The sequence below is a fragment of the Saccopteryx bilineata genome, chromosome 1, assembly GCF_036850765.1.
Source record: "Saccopteryx bilineata isolate mSacBil1 chromosome 1, mSacBil1_pri_phased_curated, whole genome shotgun sequence".
In the NCBI taxonomy this organism is placed as follows: Eukaryota; Metazoa; Chordata; class Mammalia; order Chiroptera; family Emballonuridae; genus Saccopteryx; species Saccopteryx bilineata.
This window is the reverse complement of record NC_089490.1, coordinates 168,730,301-168,753,303: the sequence shown is the minus strand read 5'-3', so window position 1 is coordinate 168,753,303 and position 23,003 is coordinate 168,730,301. Positions and strand designations below refer to the sequence as shown.

The 23,003-nt window shown below is 36.4% G+C and overlaps 1 protein-coding gene across 1 annotated transcript in view; it reads right to left on the bottom strand.

Annotated features, from left to right (window-relative positions):
- LOC136337740 (probable ATP-dependent RNA helicase DDX60) overlaps positions 1-23,003 on the bottom strand; it is a 104,173-nt gene that overhangs the window by 61,394 nt on the left and 19,776 nt on the right. Inside the window, 9 exon segments of the mRNA XM_066279442.1 lie at positions 1,987-2,153; positions 3,700-3,815; positions 8,657-8,759; positions 10,241-10,396; positions 11,203-11,344; positions 12,850-12,931; positions 12,933-13,000; positions 14,416-14,586; positions 16,790-16,909. Of these exon segments, the coding sequence (XP_066135539.1) occupies positions 1,987-2,153; positions 3,700-3,815; positions 8,657-8,759; positions 10,241-10,396; positions 11,203-11,344; positions 12,850-12,931; positions 12,933-13,000; positions 14,416-14,586; positions 16,790-16,909 (1,125 nt within the window).

Sequence of the window (23,003 nt, the reverse complement as noted above, 5' to 3'; positions counted from 1 at the left end):
CGAAGAAGGAGAGAGAAGGGGTGGGGAGGGGAGGGGCACAAAGAAAACCAGATAGAAGGTGACGGAAGACAATTTGACTTTGGGTGAGGGGTGTGCAGTATAATCAATTGTCAAAATAATCTGGAGAAGTTTTCTCTCAACATATGTACCCTGATTTATCAATGTCACTGCATTAAATTTAATAATTTTAAAAACGTTAAAAAAATGGGAAACAATGTATTACTATGAAAGCATATTTAATGACACAGAAAAACGGTCCTTACATATTGATAGGTGGGGAAATCAGTTAAAATTAAAAGAAATTTTTTGGGGGAAAATAGCACATCATGAATAAAAGTGACTGAAAGAATGGTTGTATGTCAGTATGTTAATAGTCCTCATCTGTGGAATGTGAGTATAGACTTTTCTCAACTATTTTTTCTTATCTTTTTTTTTCTATGTTTCAAAAGAAATAAGTAAACAAATAATAGAATATCATACTGTAGATTATACAGCCATAAAAATGTGTTTCTAAAGATTTTTAATCACATGAAGGGAAAATGACTATAGAAAATGTCCTGCAACAGTGGTAGTCAACCTGGCCCCTACCACCCACTAGTGGGCATTCCAGCTTTCATGGTGGGCTGTAGCAGAGCAACCAAAGTATAAATAAAAAGATAGGTTTAACTATCATAAGTTGTTTTATAAAGATTTATTCTGCTAAACTTAGCGAAAATCTTACATAAAGTACTTGGTAAGTAATTATTATTATATGCTTTAACTTGTTGTAACTCTGCTTTATAAATTTTATAAAGTAAAGTTACTTTCCTACTTTATAAATCACCATTACTGTGGAACCAGTAGGTGGCTAAAAAATTTTACTACTAACAGAGATACAAAAGTGGGCGGTAGGTATAAAAACGTTGACTACCCCTGTCCTACAATGTTAAAATCCTATTATGATTATATTTTCTTCATTATACTTTTCCTTTTTGCTTTACATGTAATTTAAAAGTATCTTTTATAATTCTTGAGTAGTATTTTTTTTTCTGAAGTTGGAAACAGGGAGGTAGTCAGACAGACTCCCGTATGTGCCCGACTGGGATCCACCCAGCATGCCCACCAGGGGGCGATGCTCTGCCCATCTGGGGCATTACTCTGTTGCACTCAGAGCCATTCTAGAGCCTGAGGCAGAGGCCATAGAGCCATCCTCAGCACCTCAGCAAACTTTGCTCCAATAGAGCCTTGGCTGCAGAAGGGGAAGAGAGAGACAGAGAGGAAGGAGAGGGGGAAAGGGTGGAGAGGCAGATGGGAGCTTCTCCTCTGTGCCCTGGCCGGGAATCGAACCCAGGACTCCTGCACGCCAGGCCGACGCACTACCATTGAGCCAACCAGCCAGGGCTTCTTGGGTAGTATTTTATAGTATACTTGATTTGACAGTTATTATTGTTTTATAAAAAGTTTTTTCTTCTCCGCTAACACATGGGATTGCCCGTTTTCACAGCACTTCATTGTTAATGAAGATCCCATGTGAAATGAGTCAACCCTTAGGTCCTTCACATGACTGAGCCCAGACAGATCAAGAACACACCTGGCTGGCCCCGGCCAGTAGCCCAGTGGCTAGAGCATTGGCCCAGCATATGGATGTGCTGGGTTCAATTTCTCATCAGGACATACAGAAGAAGTGACCATTTGCTTCTCACCCCTCCCCTCTCTTCCTTTCCTCTCTCTTTCCCTCCTTCTGCCAGTGGCTCCATTGGTTCGAGCATGGCCCTGGGTGCTGAGGATAGCTCTGAAGGTTTTGTCCCAGTGGGTCAGTCTCAAACACTAAAAATAGCTCAGTCCTTGAGCATCTTCCCCAGATGGGTTGTTGGGTAGATCCTGGCCAGGGTGCATGTGGGAGTCTGTGTCACTATCTCCTCTCCTCTCACTTAAAAAATAAAAGGAAAAAAAAAAGAGAAAAGGAAAGTATAAAAAAAAAAAAGAACAACAACAACAAAAACATACCTGGTGTTTTTTTTTCTTCTGCACTGAAGAATTTTCTGGAGGTGGCAAAGCTCTCCCTCTTATTATCCTTACTGATCTGTTACTTCCTATCAAGGATTTTCCAAAGACATGATAAAAATGATGTAATTTCTGCATGTCCCTTCTTCCTTTGGCATCTTTGGATTTAGCTGCAGGGAATAAATACATCATTAAAATATACTGACAAAGCTATTTTTAACTAAGGATTTCATTTAGAAAACCTTCATAAAAAAGGCTTTGACAAAGAACCCTAAAATTTGCACTAATCTAATTATAGATTAAAAGATCAATGATGAGCATATACTTTACTTTTCTTCTAGGACATGAGAACCACAAAAGAAACTTCAGTCCTTTGGCATTTTTGATGGCCCTGTGCATAGGGTCAAGATAAAAGGATGGACTTGAGCACTTCGCAATAGACTATAATTTAGAAACAGAGTCTCTGAAAATTCCCCCTCAAATTTAGGTCAGGAACATTAAGCTAAAATTCCAGGTAATTGGACAAGGTATTAATTACTAATTTGCAGAGTATTCTTATTCTACATCAGTACTGGACACAACTAAAAGGAATATATCTTTCTCTACACTGTTGCCAGAGTAAATGTAAACTTGATCTTGTGGCTCATGTAGTGGCTTCCAGTTGCTCTTGAATTACTCAAAATCCTCTTCAAAGTTTGCATGATTTGGATTACCTCATATCACTCTCTGTACTACAAGGCTCTGTGGCCATTTCCTCATCGGTCTCCATCACTACCACACACCTAACTATGTTCATCTTTTAGATTTGAAAATCCTCCAATCCCTCGAGCCAACTTTCATCACAATCTTTGCACTTAGTTGTAGTATTCATCATAATTTTAAATAACTATTTCTGGGATAGTTTGTTCAACACCTGCTTTCCCTGCTAGATGGTGAGTACTACAAGAACAGAACATCTTTTATATTCCCTGCTGGATTCCTGGGGCCCAGCCTAAACCCGGCCATAGTAACTTCCAATTCATAAGATGAATGTTGAATGAGTGTGTCAGAGTCTTGCGATACCAATCTGGCTTCCACTTCCCAATCTATAAGGAATCCTAATTGTGTGCAACTGATCTTTGATCTTTTTCTATACTGGTTTTCTTGCATTGGTTTTAAATCCAAGAAGGTAACAAGATTAGAAAACTGTATCGGCCTATGGTATCTCACTGCCAAAATAATTACTAGATTATTTGAATATTTATTATTTATTTCACTTAATTAACAATTACTAAACAGTATGCTAAAGCAAATACTATAATTAGTAATTTGGAAAAATAATTAAAATATAATGTGATTAATGAAGGTATTAGTTCTTGTGAGATAATACAACAGGAATCTTTAATTGAGAAGAGCAGAGAACTGAAGGACATTAATAATAAGAAGTAAAGCAACTTGTTATAGCTACCTAAGAATTTTTTTAAAAGATCCCATCTCAACAAAACAATTTTCCCCCTGCAATAAGTTGATTGGAATCTTCTTTTTCATGCTAGAGAAAGTATCTTCCTCATTTATATGTAAAAGGTATTGGAAATTTGTATGGTGGCCCAAGAGAGAGAAGGAAAAGATTATAAATTAGATTTCATTAATCTCAGATGACTCATTTTTTTCTTATTTATAGGATACATTTTTTTATATAAGAATGTTGAAAATGTTGACAATATTACTTTCACCTACCATCACTGTTGCACCTCATTCTTTCAAAATCATCACTGAGAGGTCTAGAAGAATGCCAGTGTGTGAGTTCATCAAATTCTTTCTTCTTAGAAAGAGATATAACAGCTGAGTCATCACTGGTGAAAGAAAATCAAAAAGTATACATTATAATAAACATATAATTTTTTTTCAGTTTTTCCTATGAGCCATGAACTTATTTAATGGTCTCTACCCTTAATTTTATAATTATAAATAAACAAAATATGTTTTTTAAAACAATGTATCCTTTGAAGAAGTAGTCAAGAAGTGGGCAAGAATATCTGTAGAGCTATCAGCTCTATAGCAGTAAGTACACATTCAGAATTTATCTATATGTGAGATTGATATAGGCACCAAATAAATGAAGTATATATAGCATTACCTATAAGAGATATTTCTAAAGTTGAGAGACATGTCTGGATTATTTTAGCTTATCTGTTTGTGTTTATATGTGTAAAATACATATTTCAAGCATAGAGAAATTTCCTCATTGTGTGAACATCATAGAACTCACTTACATAAACCTAGATATAGGCTATTACTCACCTTGGATATATGTTATAACCTATTGCTCCTAGGCTACAAACCTGTATGACATGTTACTGTGCTGAATTATAACACAATGGTAAGTACTTGTGTATCTAAAGACAGAAAAGTTACAATAAACATATGGTGTAAAAGATAAAGTGTGTATGTACACATAACCACACTTGCAGGGACAGGGAGAAGGTGTGGAGGGAGGTACCTTCAGAGGGAGAATAGATGTCAGGAAGTGGGAGGAAGAATAGTGGAGCAAAAGGAAGAGCAGAGATCAAAAGAGACCTAGAGAGATAAAGTTCAATAAGAAGTATACTAAAATGCCCCCTCTTCTCACTCCCTTGCCAAGTCAGGGCCAGAGCCTTGGGCAGGTACAAGAAAGCATGCTGAACCTCCTTGTCTATTTTAACCACTCAATGCCTGAAGTAAATTCAACATTGTAGTTGGGTACAGCCTTTTCCTTTAGAATATCACAAGCAAACTTTTTGCTTTTAAACCATTATAATCTTACTGGACCTAGTTGTATATACAGTCATCATTAACCAAAACATCGTTATGTGGTACATGACTCTACATATTATGCCAGACAGTAAAAAGCATGAAGGAGAGAAATAAGGCAGGAAGACAGAATAGTGAATTCTGGGTGGATGAGATATTATGATTTTAATAACAGTGGTCAGGAAAAGCCTTCATGAGAAGGTATTTAAGCAGTAGGTTAAGGGTTTGAGTCAGAACATTTTGAGTAAACAGAACAGCAAATAGATAGGCTCTGAAATGGAAATATTGTGTTTAAAAAACACAATAGTGAACACATGAAAACAATCTACATAGTCATTAACAGATGATGGATAAAGAAAATTAGATAGCTAGCTAGCTAGATGATAGATAGATTAGATAGATAGATAGATGATAGATAGATAGATAGATAATGACTGATGCTAGATAGATAGATAGATTTATAGATAGATATGCACAATGGAATATTACTTAGCAATAAAGACTAATGCATAAAGAACAGGCTGACAGTTACAGGGGTGCCAGGGGGGCTGGGCAAAGGAGGTATGGGGATAAAGCTAAAAAGGACAAAAAATTCTATGGACACAGACAACAGTTTGGCGATTGCTGGGAAGGGGCGAGGTGAAAGAAGGTATGGGAGCAGCAATAGTTGTGGACAAAGACTTAGCTTGGGGAGGAACACAATAGGGTGTACAGAAATGTGTTGTAGAAGTGAGCACGTAGAAGTCTATATAATCATAGCTTCACCATACTACATTCAATAAAAAATATATATAAATCTAGAAAACAAATAAGAAAATTCCACCATTTGAGATGGACCTAGAGGACATTATGCTAACTGAAATAAATCAAAGACAAATATGTTTTGATCTCAGTTTTATGTGGAATTTTTTTTAAAGCCAAGCTCATAGAAACAGAGTAGAATAGTGGCTGGCAAGGGCTGAGGATGGGAAAAAGAGGGAGATATTGGTGAAAGGATATCAACTTCTAGTTATAAGAGGAACAAGTTCTGGGGATGCAATGCACAGCATGGCGACTCTAGTTAGCAATACTGTACTGTATATTTGCAAGTTGCTAAGAGAGTCCATTGTAAATGTTCTCACTACAAAAAAAGGGGGAAGTGAGGCGATGACTGTGTTAACTAACCTTATCGTGGTGATCATTTTGCAATATATTTGTGTATCAAGTCATCCCAGTGTACACCAAAACTTACACAATGTTACATATGTCAATTATATCTCTCTAAGGCTGGGGGGAAAACAGTAAGGAGGCCAGCAAAGACAGAGCAAGAGAATTTGGTAGAGATTAGTAGGTAATAAGGTCGAAGAGGTAAGGGAAGGTAGGTTCAAAGATGGAGAGCAGTATAACCCTGTAGTACTTTTTACCTGAATGAGTTGAAACTCTTTAAAAGGTTTTGAGTAGAGGAGAGAAATAATCTGACCCCACCCCAGCTCTCTCTCTCTCTCTCTCTCTCTCCCTCCCTCCATCTCTCTCTCCCTCTCCCCCATACACACACACACACACACACACACACACACAGCACTTGTTCTGGCTTCTGTGCTGTGACTGTGGGGCAAGAGGCAAAGCAGAAGTAGTAGGAGACCAGTTAGGGAATGACTGCAATAATAGAAAGAAAATGGCAGGTTGTAACAGGGTAGTCTGGGTGGGCAGGAACAAGAGCAGGAATTACTCTACATGTATTTTTGAGGAAAAGAAATGAATTTGGTGGAAAGACTGGATGTCGTATGAGAGCTGGAAAGAAAAGTCAAGCAGGACTCTAAGCATTCTGGACAAAGAAACTGGATGAAAAGACAAGACGGAGGTAGGAATGCTGAGGAAAGAGGAGGTTCTTGCCAGAAGATCAGGAGTTGGGCATTTACACATTGCATGTGGGATATCTATGAGACATCCAATTAGCATCAGGATTTTAGAGAGTTGAGTCAAGATACAATTTTGAAAATTCATAGCAAAAAAAAAAAATGCCAGAAATATGAATTCAAAACTTGCAAAAGTTGATAAAGTTATTATGATACTGGATGACCATGAAAATGGGATCTCACTTTATTAAATATTAATGGTTATTGAGGTTTGCTTCAAAAGCTATTTATTTTAAAGAATTAAACCATTGCAGATACATTTTAAGCCTCCTAGTTGCCACTAAGAAATCTCATTCTTCTCTTCCAAAAAATGACTGCTACCCTGCATTTATCATGCCCATGCATGCTTATATACCCTTACCAAATAAATTGCACATAAATAACATCATGACAGTTATATCTTCTCTACCTTACTGCGTTGCATTAACAATAAGATTTTGCCCTGGCCGGTTGGCTCAGCAATAGAGTGTCAGCCTGGCATGTGGAAGTCCCAGGTTGGATTCCTGGTCAGGGTACTTAGGAGAAGAGTTCATCTACTTCTCCACCACTTCCCCTCTCTTTCCTCTCTGTCTCTCTCTTTCCTCCTGCAGCCAAGGCTCCATAGGAGCAAAGCTGGCCCTGGTGCTGAGGATGGCTCCATGGCCTCCACCTCAGGTACTAGAATGACTCCCATTGCAACAGAGCAATGCCCCAGATGGGCCTGAGCATCACCCCCTGGTGGGCCACAGGGTGGATCCCGATCAGGTGAATGCAGGAGTCTGTCTGTCTGCCTCACCCCTGCTTCTCACTTTGAAAAAAATACAAATATATATATATATATATATATATATATATATATATATATATAATATTTTTGAAACTCATATATGATTATATGTGTGCCTGTGTGCAGTTATTGATTTTTACTACATAGTATTACATTGTATTAATTTCCCACAATGTACTTTTTATTTATGGATATTTACTTTACTTCTATACAAATAATGCCACAATAATCATTAATGAAAATTTTCCTTACTCAAATATAGGAGAGTTTCTTTAAATTTCAGGTTGTAGAAAAGGTACATCCTAAATTTCAGTAGGTTTTACCAACTTAGCGACATTTGAGTAAGCCCTTTGTCTCTCCAGCTTGTTTCCATTGCTGACATCTTCGGTGTCATTTAGTCTTATAACTTTTACCAAAATGAAGGGTGTCGAATAACAGCTAATTGTAGTTTTAATCTTTATTTCCTTGATTGATTAACAGTGACATTAAACATCTTTTCAAAGTTGTATTGGCTATTTTCACACTTGCTCATCTATTAAAGTAATTGCTCCTAGTCTTTCTCTGTTTTTCTTCTGTCTCATTCATAGTTTTCTCATGATCTGTAGGAATTCTATACTAAATTCTTTATATATTAACCCTATCCTGGTTACATACATTCTAAACATATCCAACATTTTTTGGATTACAGTATTTAATTTTAAAATTGTCATTATGACTTTTAAAAATGACTTAACATTTTATATAGTGTTTAATGCTCCCCAACCTTTTTGGGGCCACGGACCGGTTTAATGTCAGAAAATATTTTCACAGACCAGACTTTAGGGTGGGATGAGTAAATGTATCACGTGACCAAGACAAGCATTAAGAGTGAGTCTTAGACAGATGTAACAGAGGGAATCTGGTCATTTTTTAAAAATAAAACATCATTCAGACTTAAATATAAATAAAATGGAAATAATGTAAGTTATTTATTCTTTCTCTGCGGACCGGTACAAAATGGCTCACGGACCGGTACCGGTCCGTGGCCCGGGGGTTGGGGACCACTGCTCTACTACATCTACCCTGGGGTCACAAAGATATGAACCCAATATTTCCCAATGTGAAATTTTAATCATAATTGTACAATGTATACAACAATAAATCCAGTTCATTATATCCAGTGATATAATGACAGATAGATTAATAGATAAATAGGTAGATTGATGGGTAGATACTACAAACAGGCAAAGTTTTCTATAAATACCTGTTTAGGAAAGTTAGTTCTGATAAAATATCTCCAGCATAATCTTCTATTATCTCGGCTTTCAGAGGAATGAGTCCTAATTTATGAATTCCTTGATTTGATCCTGGTAATATTTAGGAATACTATTAATATTTGAACACAAAACTCTAATAATAAGTTACCATTGTGATGCAAATGTTTCTGAAAGAGCAAAGTTAAACATTTTCATCGTGTATTTCAAAATAAATTATATTTCAACAGAGCTGTTGCAGATAGGATATTTAGATCAACTTGATATTACACCTATCAAGTCACAAATGTAAGTGTATATTGAGTGATATAGAATTTCATTTCAAGTACAACTGAAAGCATTTAAGAAATAGTTATGAAATCAGTATGTGATCTAGAAAAATAAGTTTATTCTGAACCACAGTAAGAAATATGCTTATTTTTCCATAGACCAAAAGAAATAAGGTTTTATAAAAATTTTTCAAATTTAGGCCCTGGCCAGTTGGCTCAGTGGTAGAGTGTCAGCCTGGTGTGCGGGAGTCCCGAGTTTGATTACCGGCCAGGGCACACAGGAGAAGTGCCCATCTGCTTCTCCATCCCTCCCCCTCTCCTTCCTCTCTGTCTCTCTCTTCCCCTCCTACAGCCAAGGCTCCATTGGAGCAAAGTTGGCCGGGTGCTGAAGATGGCTCCATGGCCTCTGCCTCAGGTGCTTAAATGGCTCTGGTTGCAACAGAGCAACGCCCAGATGGGCAGAGCATCGCCCACTGGTGGGGATGCCGGGTGAATCACAGTCGGGCACATGCAGGAGTCTGCCCGACTGCCTCCCCGTTTCCAACTTCAGAAAAATACCAAAAAAAAAAAAATAAATTTTTTTCAAATTTAATAATCAGTATTAATAAAATAAAATAATAGTTAAGTAATATCTGTTTCTTTGATCAGCTGGAACTTTTAAAAAAACCTTTGTATATTTTATTTAGTTCAAAAAATTTTTTTTACATAAATAGGTTTGTCTAATTGGTCAATCACAAACCCCACAGGCACTTAAATATAAGCAGGCTTCTTCTCATGAGCCTTAGAAAAACTCACACTTTAAGAAAATACAATGAAGATATTAATAAGATGCTCTTGATGTCTGACTGTGGAGACAGACTTGGATTCTAACCTTCTACCATAAATTTTCTATGTGATTTAAGACAACTTCCCAAGACCTTCTCTGCAAAATGAGATTAATAATACCATGAGTAGTGCTGTTTTGAAAACCAAATAAGAAAATTCATGCAAATGGCAAAGCACAATATCTGGCAGAACAGGTATTTAATAAAAGTTGACTCCCTTTCTTAGGTCCTCACAATAGATAGATGATGATTGATAGATGATAGATAGATGGATAGATAGATAGATAGATAGATAGACCAATAGAGCAATGAGAAGGCAAAGAAGATGTGTAGGTGTGGAAGGTAATCAGCAGGAAGCAATACTAACCTTGTGAAAAAGACCAAACTTTAAGACTTCAGATTTGTTTTCTAAACATGGATAAAACTGCTCATTGTTTTGTGTCCTGAATAAGATCAACTTTAAAAAAAAAATTGTCAGCACCTTTAGGTGATGTTTCTTTCTGTGTAAGAAATGGTCTGGATGTTGTCCTCATGGGCATGGGTCCTCCAAAATCACCATCCCCAGATAACGTTAAGACCGTGTTCCATAATTCCTGATAGCTCTGTTTCAAAGTGTCACCCATGTCCAAGTTTAACCCTAGGTGGAAGGAAATAATATATTCAAATCAATAGTTAAAACCTGAGTAATAGCATATTTTATGTTTTATGAATATATGAATTATTTTATAAGTTTATGTCTGCATCTCATATTGGATGCTTAAAACAAGAGAGAATGGGCTCTGGCATATTTTTCATGTTGTAACTAATGTTATAGGAAGTATCTTTGAACTGCTTCTGGTGTTGCTGTATTTTTCTGTCTCTAAGAAAACAAAACTAGATGGGCCATGAGAAATCCTTCCATGGATCCAATATGATAGGTGAAGGAGTCCAGAGCCAATACCGGAAGTTCTGAAGGTCAGGATGGAGGAAGTGGGGCAAGGCTTCTGCACTGTGCATCTTCATTTCGCCACATAATATTTCAACCCAACACTCCTCTTCAGTTTTCACAGAACCAATGCCTTGTCCAAAACAATCAGCAATGGAGCTATGATATCATTTTATAACATCTACAAATGACCTAATATAGGAAGGATATACTATAAATGGTAACATTTATCATAGTGTTCTAGGAGTAGCTCCCATAGTTCTTCCATTTAAACTTGCCCCTTTTCAATAGCTAATATTGTCTCATAGTTTTGAAAAAAAAATATCCTTACAAGATCCTCATTGATACTATTTACCTCTTGTGAAAATAGATTTTCTATAGAAAAAAATCTGCAAAGAAAGCTCCCTATCCTATTTTAGTTAATTAATGAATAGCTCAGTGTCATTATTTGTCAGATACAATTCTCAATCGCCCACCAAAAATGAATGAAATACTTAACAACATTTAACAGGACATACCGCTATTATATTCAATTTCATAATAATATGCAATATTTTTCCACAGACTCTTATCAGTTAAGTCAGGTAGGCCAGTGAAATTTATATTCCAATTATTTCTAGCCTTTAATTCCTTTAGGATAAAAAACTCACACATATGTAGCTAGAAAACAAAAAAGAGGGAGAGAGAGAAAGAGAGAGAGAGAGTCATGTTTTAATAATACAAAATCTTCCCAGAATGTTCATGTCTTCCTTTAACCTTCCTCAACATGATTTATGGCTTATACTAAGAAACAGAACTAGTATACACATGAAAACACAAAGCTACTGTCCTGGCATTGACAAAATATATGACTGTATACAAATAACTTACCTACTTAGTGTTTCATTTTTTATGACTGTATTATAACATGGCTAATCTATACCTTCCAAAGTACCTTGCAGCACTAAAATGAAATGATTCTTTTGAATTTATCGCAATCATGAGCACAATCAATATTCGTTCATTGACTCAAAATAATAGTCATTATAGAAAAATAATGGGTATGTCATTATTATGGCTATAGTTTCAATTAAAAGTTGCTTATGCTCTCATTTAATAAATTAGGACCTAAATAAAATATAATCATATATCAAATGAGATTTCTTAAGTATACAATGAAAATGTCACCTACATGTATAATATCATTGTGCTGACAATAGGTAATACAATCAATGTAGTTTTACAACAATATAACTATGATTTAATTTCTTGTATTATAATGGTTTTTCAATATCTCAGACTGTATTAGCTTTCTGTAACTTAGCATTCTTTTGTCATACTGTGCTACAGTATCAGGAATAGTTTTGCTCTTGGTAGGCTTAAGTACAATAAATGAGATTATATAATATTCTCTTTGATTAATTTTGCTCTAAAATGAAACATTTTTCTTGAGTTGGAGTGTTCATCCAAAAAAAGATTACAACATACCATACCAGTGATTTTCAACTGGTGAGTTGCAAGAATTTTTAAAACATGTAATACCTGATTATTTAGTCAGGGGTACAGACCTCTTTTTGCTTAGATTGTCCAAAAATAAATAAATAAATAAAAAGACAACAGCTAACACAATAGCCATCTGATGTAAATGAATCAAAATTATACCTAATTTTTGTCAGATTGGAAAAAAATATGTTGATGTGCCACAGAATTTTAGTAATTAGTGTGTCATAAGATGAAAAGTTTGAAAATTGCTGCACTATACAAAAATATCAAACTTTGGCTAAATATGGAAAGAAAGATGTTTAAAGTTTTACAATAGCTGACATAAGACAAATTCATATTTTTATTTTAATTAATAATAAAATATTAACATGCAATTGGTATAAATTTATTATTTGTCACTTTTGTATATATCAATATTAAGATCTGTTGTTTCTTCAAAAATTATATGAATGTTTGGAATTCTTCTGAGTATGGATTTTTATGGGTAAAGTACTTTTTCTCATGAGTACGTTTTCTACACTATGATAGCATTATTTTTCCTAGAAACATGAATTGTTTGCTGTAACAATTTTTAAACTGCATGCAAAAATAAAAGTAATATAAGAAAAATCAAAGTATTCTGCCTCCTAACTTTTGCTTTATTGAATTTATAATATTTGTGAATTTCTATGTGGTTCACCTACCATTCTTAGAAATGGTGGAAGTGTTCTGTCCCAAACACAAGTAATAATTCTACTCTTAGCTCTCTGAAACAGAGGTAAGGAAAACCACACTAAGACAGTGCATTCTGCAGAGATCTGCGGCTTCATTTGGTGTTGGTGGTTTCTTCAAGTCCTAGAAAAACATGAATTTTAAAATATCAACTGACAGGCAGGCAATGTAAAAATTCAGATATGAAAAAACCATACCATAAAGCATCTTACTCATAATTTGCTTACATGGTAGAGGTATATCTATTCAATTATTTTGTTTTTTAAAATTTTTTAATAAACATGATTTATTTATTTCATTTATTTATTTTTGAAGTGAGAAAAGGGGAGATTGTGAGACACACTTCTGCTTGTGCCCCAAACTGGGATCCACCTGGCAACGCCCCTCGGGGCCAATGCTCAAATCAACTGAGTTATCCTTAATGCCTAAGGCTGATGCCTGGACCAACCAAGAAAAGGCGGAGAGGAAGGGGAAGAGAAGGAGATGGTCACGTCTCATGTGTGCCCTGACCAGGGATTGAAGCTGGAATATTCGCATACCAAGCTGATGCTCTATCCAGTGAACCAGCCAGCCAGGGCTTGATTTATTTTTCTAAACAGTATAACTAATTATTCTTCTTAGAAGTGAAGACTTTTTAAAAAAATGTAGGCCCAGAATATATTGTGTCTAATACTTTCATATTTTAAAATGGTGGAAGATGATTACCATGTTTAGTATCTAATTATTTTCAACCTCAAATCAGGAATACAAGGAGAGTAATAGGCTTCTTATTGTCACAGCTGTTCCCATGTGGAAGACCAGGGCTTATTAGAAGATATGACCTGTATACTAAGGCAGTGTAGTCTAGCAAAAAATGAAACAAATTTGGGTTTGCAACCTCCTCTGCCACCAATTAGCTGTTTGACTCTTATTCATCTCTCTATATAAAGTAGAATAAAAATACTCATCAAGCAGAAGGGCTATACAGATTAACCATAATGTGTATAATATACCTGACACTGGCACATAATAAAGACTTAGTAAAAATTAGCTTCTATTATTAATAGCAACATTTTCCAACTATATTTGACATTCAGTATTATTTTATATTAATTTCAGAGGTACAGCATAGATATTGGTATTCTTAACAGAAAACGTGGTTCATCCTGATGACAGCCAGCAACACCACTCTCAGCAGCTATCACAAATGTTAAATCTCCTGAGGGATGTCACCAACTATGCCTTGAAGTTGGTCTATGAAATTCTCAGCAGCAGGGATGATCAGCTGAGAACAAGAATGAAATAGATATTTGTCCTTTGGAACAGGGAAGACAACTCATTCCAGGAAAAAAAAATGATCCTAACTGGTTCTGTAAAGAGCCATGCATGCCTTCATAAGAATATGACCAATGTATTTATCAATGTTTATTCAACAAACATGTGACAAACACGTATTTTTTGTTTGATGATGAGGTTATACCTGTAGTTACTACTCATAAGCATTGCCACATCTTTAAAAGTAACATTAAATAATTAGATTAATTTTGAAAGGCTCCCACCTGTGTATTATAATTTTCAGTGCAGGTGTTTAGATTTTCAGAGTCTTGTGCTTCATGTAACATTCTTGCGTAGAGTTTTAGTGTCACAGCACATGAAATAGAGCAGACAACACTTCTCACATCAGCTCCTTCGGGCCATAGATTTTGAAGCAGGGATAAGGTTTGCTGTATCTGCAGTAAAAATTTTTAGAGACCTAGTGATTATAAGGGACAAAGCTTAGGTGATATTTAATCCTAGAAAAAGAATTTTAATCTTCTCAGGAATAATATTATTACTGAAATTTAATCTTTCAAAGAATTAAAGAAAAATATAAAAGAAATGCCTAAAGAAGAGGAGTAGTTGGGAAAAAATGTTTAATGAAAAATAATGTGAGGCTGTATCTAACTAGGTTCTAAGTACCATTTTAATATTAATGATGACTTCTGATCCTGACGTGTATACTCTCTAACAAATCAAGATAAACTATACCCAGTTTGCAAGTTCATGAATGACTAAATTGTAAATTCCTCAATGTTGTTCAGACAATTTGCAGTGACCACTGAGGCAACTGAGACAAACATGATATATTTGCCTAATATTCAAAACTACCTACTCAAAAATTGATAATTATAAACCCCTGCTACTGAAAGTGTTATCACTACAACCTCCATACTTTGGAGAAAGTTAGAAAAGAGAAATTTTTTAATTAATTTTAATGGGGTGACATTGATATATCAGGGTACCTATGTTCAGAGAAAACACCTCTAGGTTATTTTGACATTTGATTATGCTGCATTCCCATCACCCAAAGTCCAATTGTCTTCCGTTACCTTCTAACTGGTTTTCTTTGTGCCCCTCCCTTCCCCCTTCCCCCCTCTTCTCCCCCCCATCCCATAACCCCCATACTCTTGTCTATGTCTCTGAGTCTCATTTTTATGTCCCACCTATGTACTTAATCATATAGTTCTTAGTTTTTTCTGATTTACTTATTTCCTCAGTATAATGTTATCAAAGTCCATCCATGTTGTTGTAAAATGAGCCGATGTCACCATTTTTTATGACTGAGTAGTATTCCATAGTGTATATGTACCAAAGCTTTTTAATCCACTTGTCCACTGACGGACACTTGGGCTGAGAAAGAAATTTTAAAGCTCAACAAGGTAACTAGAAAAGAGCAGGAGGTAACTATGCAGACCTCAGACGGTTTTCTCCACCTGCAGCAGGGTATACAAGTCTGAGCCAAGAAACTTGACTTCTCCTAAAACTTAAGATGTTAATTAGACAAGTTCCTTAACCTTAGTCATTTATTTAAAGTTGTTTGTTTACTGTCTACATCCTAGGTGGGGTTTATAAGCATTTTCTTTTTAAATTGATAACACAGTATTGTCGAGTTTTGAGCAGAGTAGGGCCATCATATCAGGTCTACATTTTTACAAGATCACTCTGATTGTGGTGTAAAAAGTAAATCATAGGAAATCAAGAGAAGAAGCAGAAATTTAAGTAGGTTGATGTATTTCAGGCTACTGTGTTTTTTCCATGCAAGAGATGACAGTCTCTAATGTCAGAGTGATAGAAATGGTGAGAAGTTGGAAAGTTCTGGATGCATAATGAAAGGATTTACTAGTGGATACAATGTAAGTATGAGGGGGAAAAGTGAAATCAAAAATACTTCCTGGTTTTTGTCCTGAACTGCTATAAGCATAGAGATAGCGTTAACTGTTATGTGGAAGATGCCAAGGGAATGGGTTTGGACTCAAGGTCTTAAACTCGGCCATGTTAATTTTGTGATGCCTAATAAAATCCATGAGGAGATGTCTAATAGGCTGCTGTCTACAGGAGAAACTAACGACATTGCTCATAAGCAGATTGACTCTATAGTCATGTAACCTTTAACATATCATCACAACATACCTAGTCTTCCAAAACAAATGACCTACAGAAAGGAAAACAATATCAGACAGTGAGTTCGGAGTAATCAGAAGGGTAAAACAATCACTGACTGAGGTCCTCATAAGCTTTCCTTTCTAAAACACTAAAAAATTTCTATCTTTTAGGTATACATTTCCATAGTAGTTACCCATATAATTAAGAATAAAAGTTTGAGATCTTAAATTATCACAATAGTTTTCTCCCTCCAACTTTACTGTACATGTTATACCAAGGTGTTTCTCTTGTAGAAAATGTCTAGGGTTTTGCAATCAATAAATTTAGTAAGACTCCCTCTGCCTCAGTGCTATGATGCTTGAAGAAGAACAGCTTAAAGAGGCAAGTCTATAAAATCAGCAGGGATATGAATGTCTGTTAAAATAAATGTCTGTCTTCCAGAAGCAACAAATCATTAAAAGCGTATTTCCCAGATGCTGAACTTTACTTTCCAGATAAATGTGTTGTTACCTCTTTCTGCATTCCTTCCAAGTTTAGTTTTAAATGACTGTACAGAAATCTTCTTTCCTGCAAACTTCTGTAATGCCTTATTATGTAGGCATGTAAGGCACGTTGCAGTTGTAGCTCGTGCTAAAAAACAAAGCACATAAGTAAGACTTCTGGTTCAAAAATAAATGCCTATTGCAAAACTCTAGTTAATCTAAAAACTATGATTATTTTACTATAGACAAAACAAAAAGTCTGTTAATTCAAGTGGAAATAGACTTCCACTCCTTTTGTTCAAACTATGCACTGCTGAGGTTACTAGAATATAAGAAAAAAATAAATAAAAGGGCATTTATTTCTAACAAAACCAACCATTAAAAATGTACTGGAGAGTAATGGCGGAGTAGGAAGCGATACCGATAAATCTCCCCCAAAACTCAACAAGATCTTCAACCAGAAACAGAAAAACCTATACTTGGAGCCTCCAGATGCTTCACAATACACCCGAAGGTATGGTCGAGTGAAAAATTGGCTAAATATATAACCAAATCCTGAAGGAAATAGGGAGTAAGAAATGCTCCGCCTTCCTCACTAACCTAAACAGGGCGGCTTTCTCTGGTAACTGTGAATATAGAAACTGAGGCGGGCAAAGGGGGTGAATACATCCAGGCCATGCACAAACGGCTGAACCAGGCTGTGGCACGGAGATCCTAGCGGAGGAAAAACTGATCCTGTGGCAAGCCGGGCAATACAAGCTAACACTCGCGCCAAACCCAAACAAAGAAAGACAAGCAGGGCAGCCATTTTACCCGTTCTCCTGGTTGGTGCGCAGTTAGTGAGCGAGAGATCTCTTCCTAAGCCCCAGAAGTGGGTGTCCGTGTTGCCCCACAGAGAGGCAGGGTCAGAGGCCTTTCTGTGGGCCGAAAGCAGAATCTCTGGGCAGCCCCAGCGCCCTGGGAAAGCCGTGCACGGGAGGAAGCGAGAACTAATTCCAACGGTGGAAATTTTCCGTGCTGGTGAGGGTTTCACTCAGGGAAACGCGGCCGGCCTCATATCCTGGTGTGCGCGCGCAGATAGGTAGTGAGCGATTCCTCCGAGTGCCTCGGCAGTGCGCGCCCGTGTTATCGCACAGAGGGGCAGAGTCAGGGGCCTTTGTGTGGGCAAAAGCGGAATCTCGGGCCGCCCCAGCACCTTGCAAAAGCTGCCCACGGGGACGGAGCGAGAGCGAATTCCAGCGCTGCAAATTTCCATGCGGTTGGGGGTTTCACTCAGAGCGTGAGACTACTGGCCAAATATCCTGGTCTGCGCGCGCAGATAGTGAATGAGAGTTTCCTCCAAGCGCCCCGGAAGTGGGTGCCCGCCTGTGTTACCGGACAGAGTGGCAGAGCCAGAGGTCTTTGAGTGGGCGGAAAGCCCGCCTGATTATTCTAGCAGCTCTGACTGACTGAGCCTTACCCAGAGCCCTGTGCTGAGTGGGAATAGAGTGGGGAGTTGCCAGCTCTTTGAACCTCTTACTATCCAGGCAGAGGCAGCAACAACCCCATAGCTGGATTATCAGGCTACTAATTGAGGAAGGAAAGACTAGGAGAAAGGCTCCAGGAACACGGACTCTCTCACTGTCGGAGCCTATGAATGCTAATGAGCCTTGACTCCCAACGAGACTAAAGCACAATACATGACATTGCCATAGAGACTTATCAACTGCAAACCTCTACCTGAGCGTGCCAAAGGGGCAGAACCTGGGGTACAGAGTCACCGACCAGGAAGAGGGAGAGAAAAGAAAAAACAAGAAGATAACCTCTCAAAATCAAGAATAATCTGCAGACTTTATAACCTATCCCATTTTATTATATTTCTTCATTTGTTTCTTATCTTCATTCTTGAGACTTTTTTTCCTCCTCCAATTTGGCTGATTAACTCTGCCGGTCTTACTCTCTCCTCTCCTTGAACTACACTACCCATAAGTGTTACATCTCCCATTATCTTTTTTCTCCTCTTCCTTTCTCTCTATGAGGGTTGCACTCCAAAACCCTTAACTCTCTCTCTCTCCTTTCTTTTTTCTTCTTTGAGTGGTTCCCTCTTTTTTTCTCTCTCTCTCTTTCTTTTCTCCCTCTATATTAGTTTCTTCCTTTCTCCTTTACATCTCCTCTCATTCAAACCTCAATAACAAACAAATTATCTTATCTGGGACTCAAACTTATGTTTGTGGCATTTTGGGGGGTTTTTACTTCACCTTTTTAACTCACTAGCAGTGCTCCCATCCCTGGCTCTCCATTTTATCTAGTTCTTGTTCCACTAAATACAATAGTATTTTTTTAATTTGTCCCCCCATTTTTCTGTTCTCCTCTTATTCCTCTCATCATAACTCTTAGACAACCAACACCTAAAAGCAAATCATTTTATTCTTGACCCAAATTTTTTCCTTATTTGCTTTTTGTGGGTCCATACCGCCCCCCCCTTTTTTTTCCTTTTTTTTTTTTTTTTTGCCCCTTTATTACTTTTCCCCAACTCAGGACCTCCATCACAGGCATTGTTTGTTATAATTCACACTTCACCACAAGATTTTCTCAAGAAAAAGGGGAGAGGAGAGGAAAAAAGGAGGGGGGGAATAATTTCCTTTTTTTAAAAATTATTATTTTATTTTTCTTTATTTCATTATTAATTTTTTAAAAAAAAACAACTCTTTTTGATTTTTAATTTTTTTTAACTTTTTATTCTTTATTAAATCTCATTAATACTATCAACAAAACCACCCTCAGATGCCATTAAGGAAGAGAAAATCGAATATCATGGATACAAAAGAAAGAGAGGTAACACAGCTAGATGAGGAAAAATCTATGGAGAAAAAATTTAATATATTAGAAACCTTGGAGCTAAATGACAGAGAATTCAAGATAGAAATCCTAAAAATCCTTCGAGATATACAAGAAAACACAGAAAGGCAATTTAGGGAGCTCAGAAAACAACTCAATGAACACAAAGAATATATGTACAAAGAAATTGAAACTATAAAAACAAATCAAACAGAGATGAAAAACTCAATTCACGAGCTGAAAAACGAAGTAACAAGCTTAGCTAATAGAAGAGGTCAGATAGAAGAGAGGATTAGTGAAATAGAAGACAAGCAACTTGAGGCACAACAGAGAGAAGAAGAAAGAGACTCAAAAATTAAAAAAAATGAGATAGCCCTACAAGAATTATCTGACTCCATCAAAAAGAATAGCATAAGAATAACAGGTATATCAGAGGGAGAAGAGAGAGAAAATGGAATGGAGAACATACTCAAACAAATAATAGATGAGAACTTCCCAAGCCTGTGGAAAGAACTAAAGCCTCAAATTCAAGAAGCAAACAGAACACCGAGTTTTCTTAACCCCAACAAACCTACTCCAAGGCATATCATAATGAAATTGACACAAACCAACAGCAAAGAAAAAATTCTCAAGGCAGCCAGGGAAAAGAAGAATACAACATATAAAGGAAGGCCCATTAGATTATCATCAGATTTCTCAGCAGAAACTCTACAAGCTAGAAGAGAGTGGACCCCAATATTTAAAGTCCTGAAAGAGAGAAACTTTCAGCCACGAATACTATACCCATCAAAGCTATCCTTCAAATATGAAGGAGAAATAAAAACATTCACAGATACAGAAAAGATGAGGGAATTTATCATCAGAAAACCCCCACTCCAGGAATTACTAAAGGGGGTTCTCCAATCAGATACAAAGAACAAAAAAAAAAACAGAGCCACAAGTAAAAGCTCCAAGAAGAACACAATAAAACCAAATTTAAACTGTGACAACAACAAAAAGAAAGAGGGGGAGAAGATGGAGATTAACAGTAGCAAAGGACGATGGAGTGCAAAAGTACTCACAAAGTAGTTTGCTACAATGAACAGGGTAGGGACCCTTTTCATTACTCAAAGGTAACCACCATTGTAAAAACCACCACAGAAGCACATGAGATAAAAAAGATAGCAACAGAGGAAATATGTATGGAATACAACCAAATAAAAACAAAAGAAAGAAAAACGAAAGAGAAGGATCAAACAAGACACAAAACTAACGGAAAGCAAGATATAAAATGGCAATAGGGAACTCACAAGTATCAATAATTACACTAAATGTAAACAGATTAAACTCACCAATAAAAAGGCACAGAGTAGCAGAATGGATTAAAAAAGAAAATCCAACTATATGCTGCCTACAGGAAACTCATCTAAGTAACAAGGATAAAAACAAATTCAAAGTGAAAGGCTGGAAAACAATACTCCAAGCAAATAACATCCAAAAAAAGCAGGTGTAGCAATACTCATATCGGATAATGCTGACTACAAGACAGGAAAAGTACTCAGAGATAAAAATGGCCATTTCATAATGGCTAAGGGGACACTGAATCAAGAAGACATAACAATTCTTAATATATATGCACCAAACCAAGGAGCACCAAAATATATAAGACAGCTACTTATTGACCTTAAAACAAAAACTGACAAAAATACAATCATACTTGGAGACCTCAATACAGTGCTGACGGCTCTAGATCGGTCATCCAAACAGAGAATCAACAAAGACATAGTGGCCTTAAACAAAACACTAGAGCACCTGGATATGATAGACATCTACAGGACATTTCATCCCAAAGTGACTGAGTATACATTTTTCTCCAGTGTACATGGATCATTCTCAAGAATTGACCATATGTTCGGCCACAAAAACAACATCAGCAAATTCAGAAAAATTGAAGTTGTACCAAGCATATTTTCTGATCATAAAGCCTTGAAACTAGAATTCAACTGCAAAAAAGAGGAAAAAATTCCCACAAAAATGTGGAAACTAAACAACATACTTTTAAAAAAAGAATGGGTCAAAGAAGAAATAAGTGCAGAGATCAAAAGATATATATAGACTAATGAAAATGACAATACGACATATCAGAATCTATGGGATGCAGCAAAAGCAGTGATAAGAGGGAAGTTCATATCGCTTCAGGCATATATGAACAAACAAGAGAGAGCCCAAGTGAACCACTTAACTTCACACCTTAAGGAACTAGAAAAAGAAGAACAAAGACAACCCAAAACCAGCCAAAGAAAGGAGATAATAAAAATTAGAGCAGAAATAAATGAATTAGAGAACAGAAAAACTATAGAAAAAATTAATAGAACAAGGAGCTGGTTCTTTGAAAAGATCAACAAAATTGACAATCCCTTGGCAAGACTTACTGAGGAAAAAAGAGAAAGAACTCATATAAACAAAATCCAAAATGAAAGAGGAGAAATCACCACGGACACCGTAGATATACAAAGAATTATTGTAGAATACTATGAAAAACTTTATGCCACTAAATTCAACAACCTAGAAGAAATGGATAAATTCCTAGAAAAATACAACCTTCCTAGACTGAGTCAAGAAGAAGCAGAAAGCCTAAACAGACCTATCAGTAGAGAAGAAATAAAAAAAACCATTAAAAACCTCCCCAAAAATAAAAGTCCAGGCCCTGACGGCTATACCAGCGAATTTTATCAAACATTCAAAGAAGACTTGGTTCCTATTCTACTCAAAGTCTTCCAAAAAATTGAAGAAGAAGCAATACTTCCAAACACATTTTATGAGGCCAACATAACCCTCATACCAAAACCAGGCAAGGATGGCACAAAAAAAGAAAACTACAGACCAATATCTCTAATGAATACAGATGCTAAAATACTAAACAAAATACTAGCAAATCGAATACAACAACATATTAAAAATATAATACATCGTGATGAAGTGGGATTCATCCCAGAATCTCAAGGATGGTTCAACATACGTAAAACGGTTAATGTAATACACCATATCAACAAAACAAAGAACAAAAACCACATGATCTTATCAATAGACGCAGAAAAGGCTTTTGATAAAATACAACACAATTTTATGTTTAAGACTCTCAACAAAATGGGTATAGAAGGAAAATATCTCAACATGATAAAGGCCATATATGATAAACCATCAGCTAACATCCTATTAAATGGCACTAAACTGAAGGCTTTCCCCCTTAAATCAGGAACAAGACAGGGTTGTCCACTCTCTCCACTCTTATTTAATGTGGTACTAGAGGTTCTCGCCACAGCAATCAGACAAGACAAAGAAATAAAAAGCATCCATATTGGAAAAGAAGAAGTAAAGGTATCACTTTTTGCAGATGATATGATCCTATACATCGAAAACCCCAAAGAATCCACAAAAAGACTACT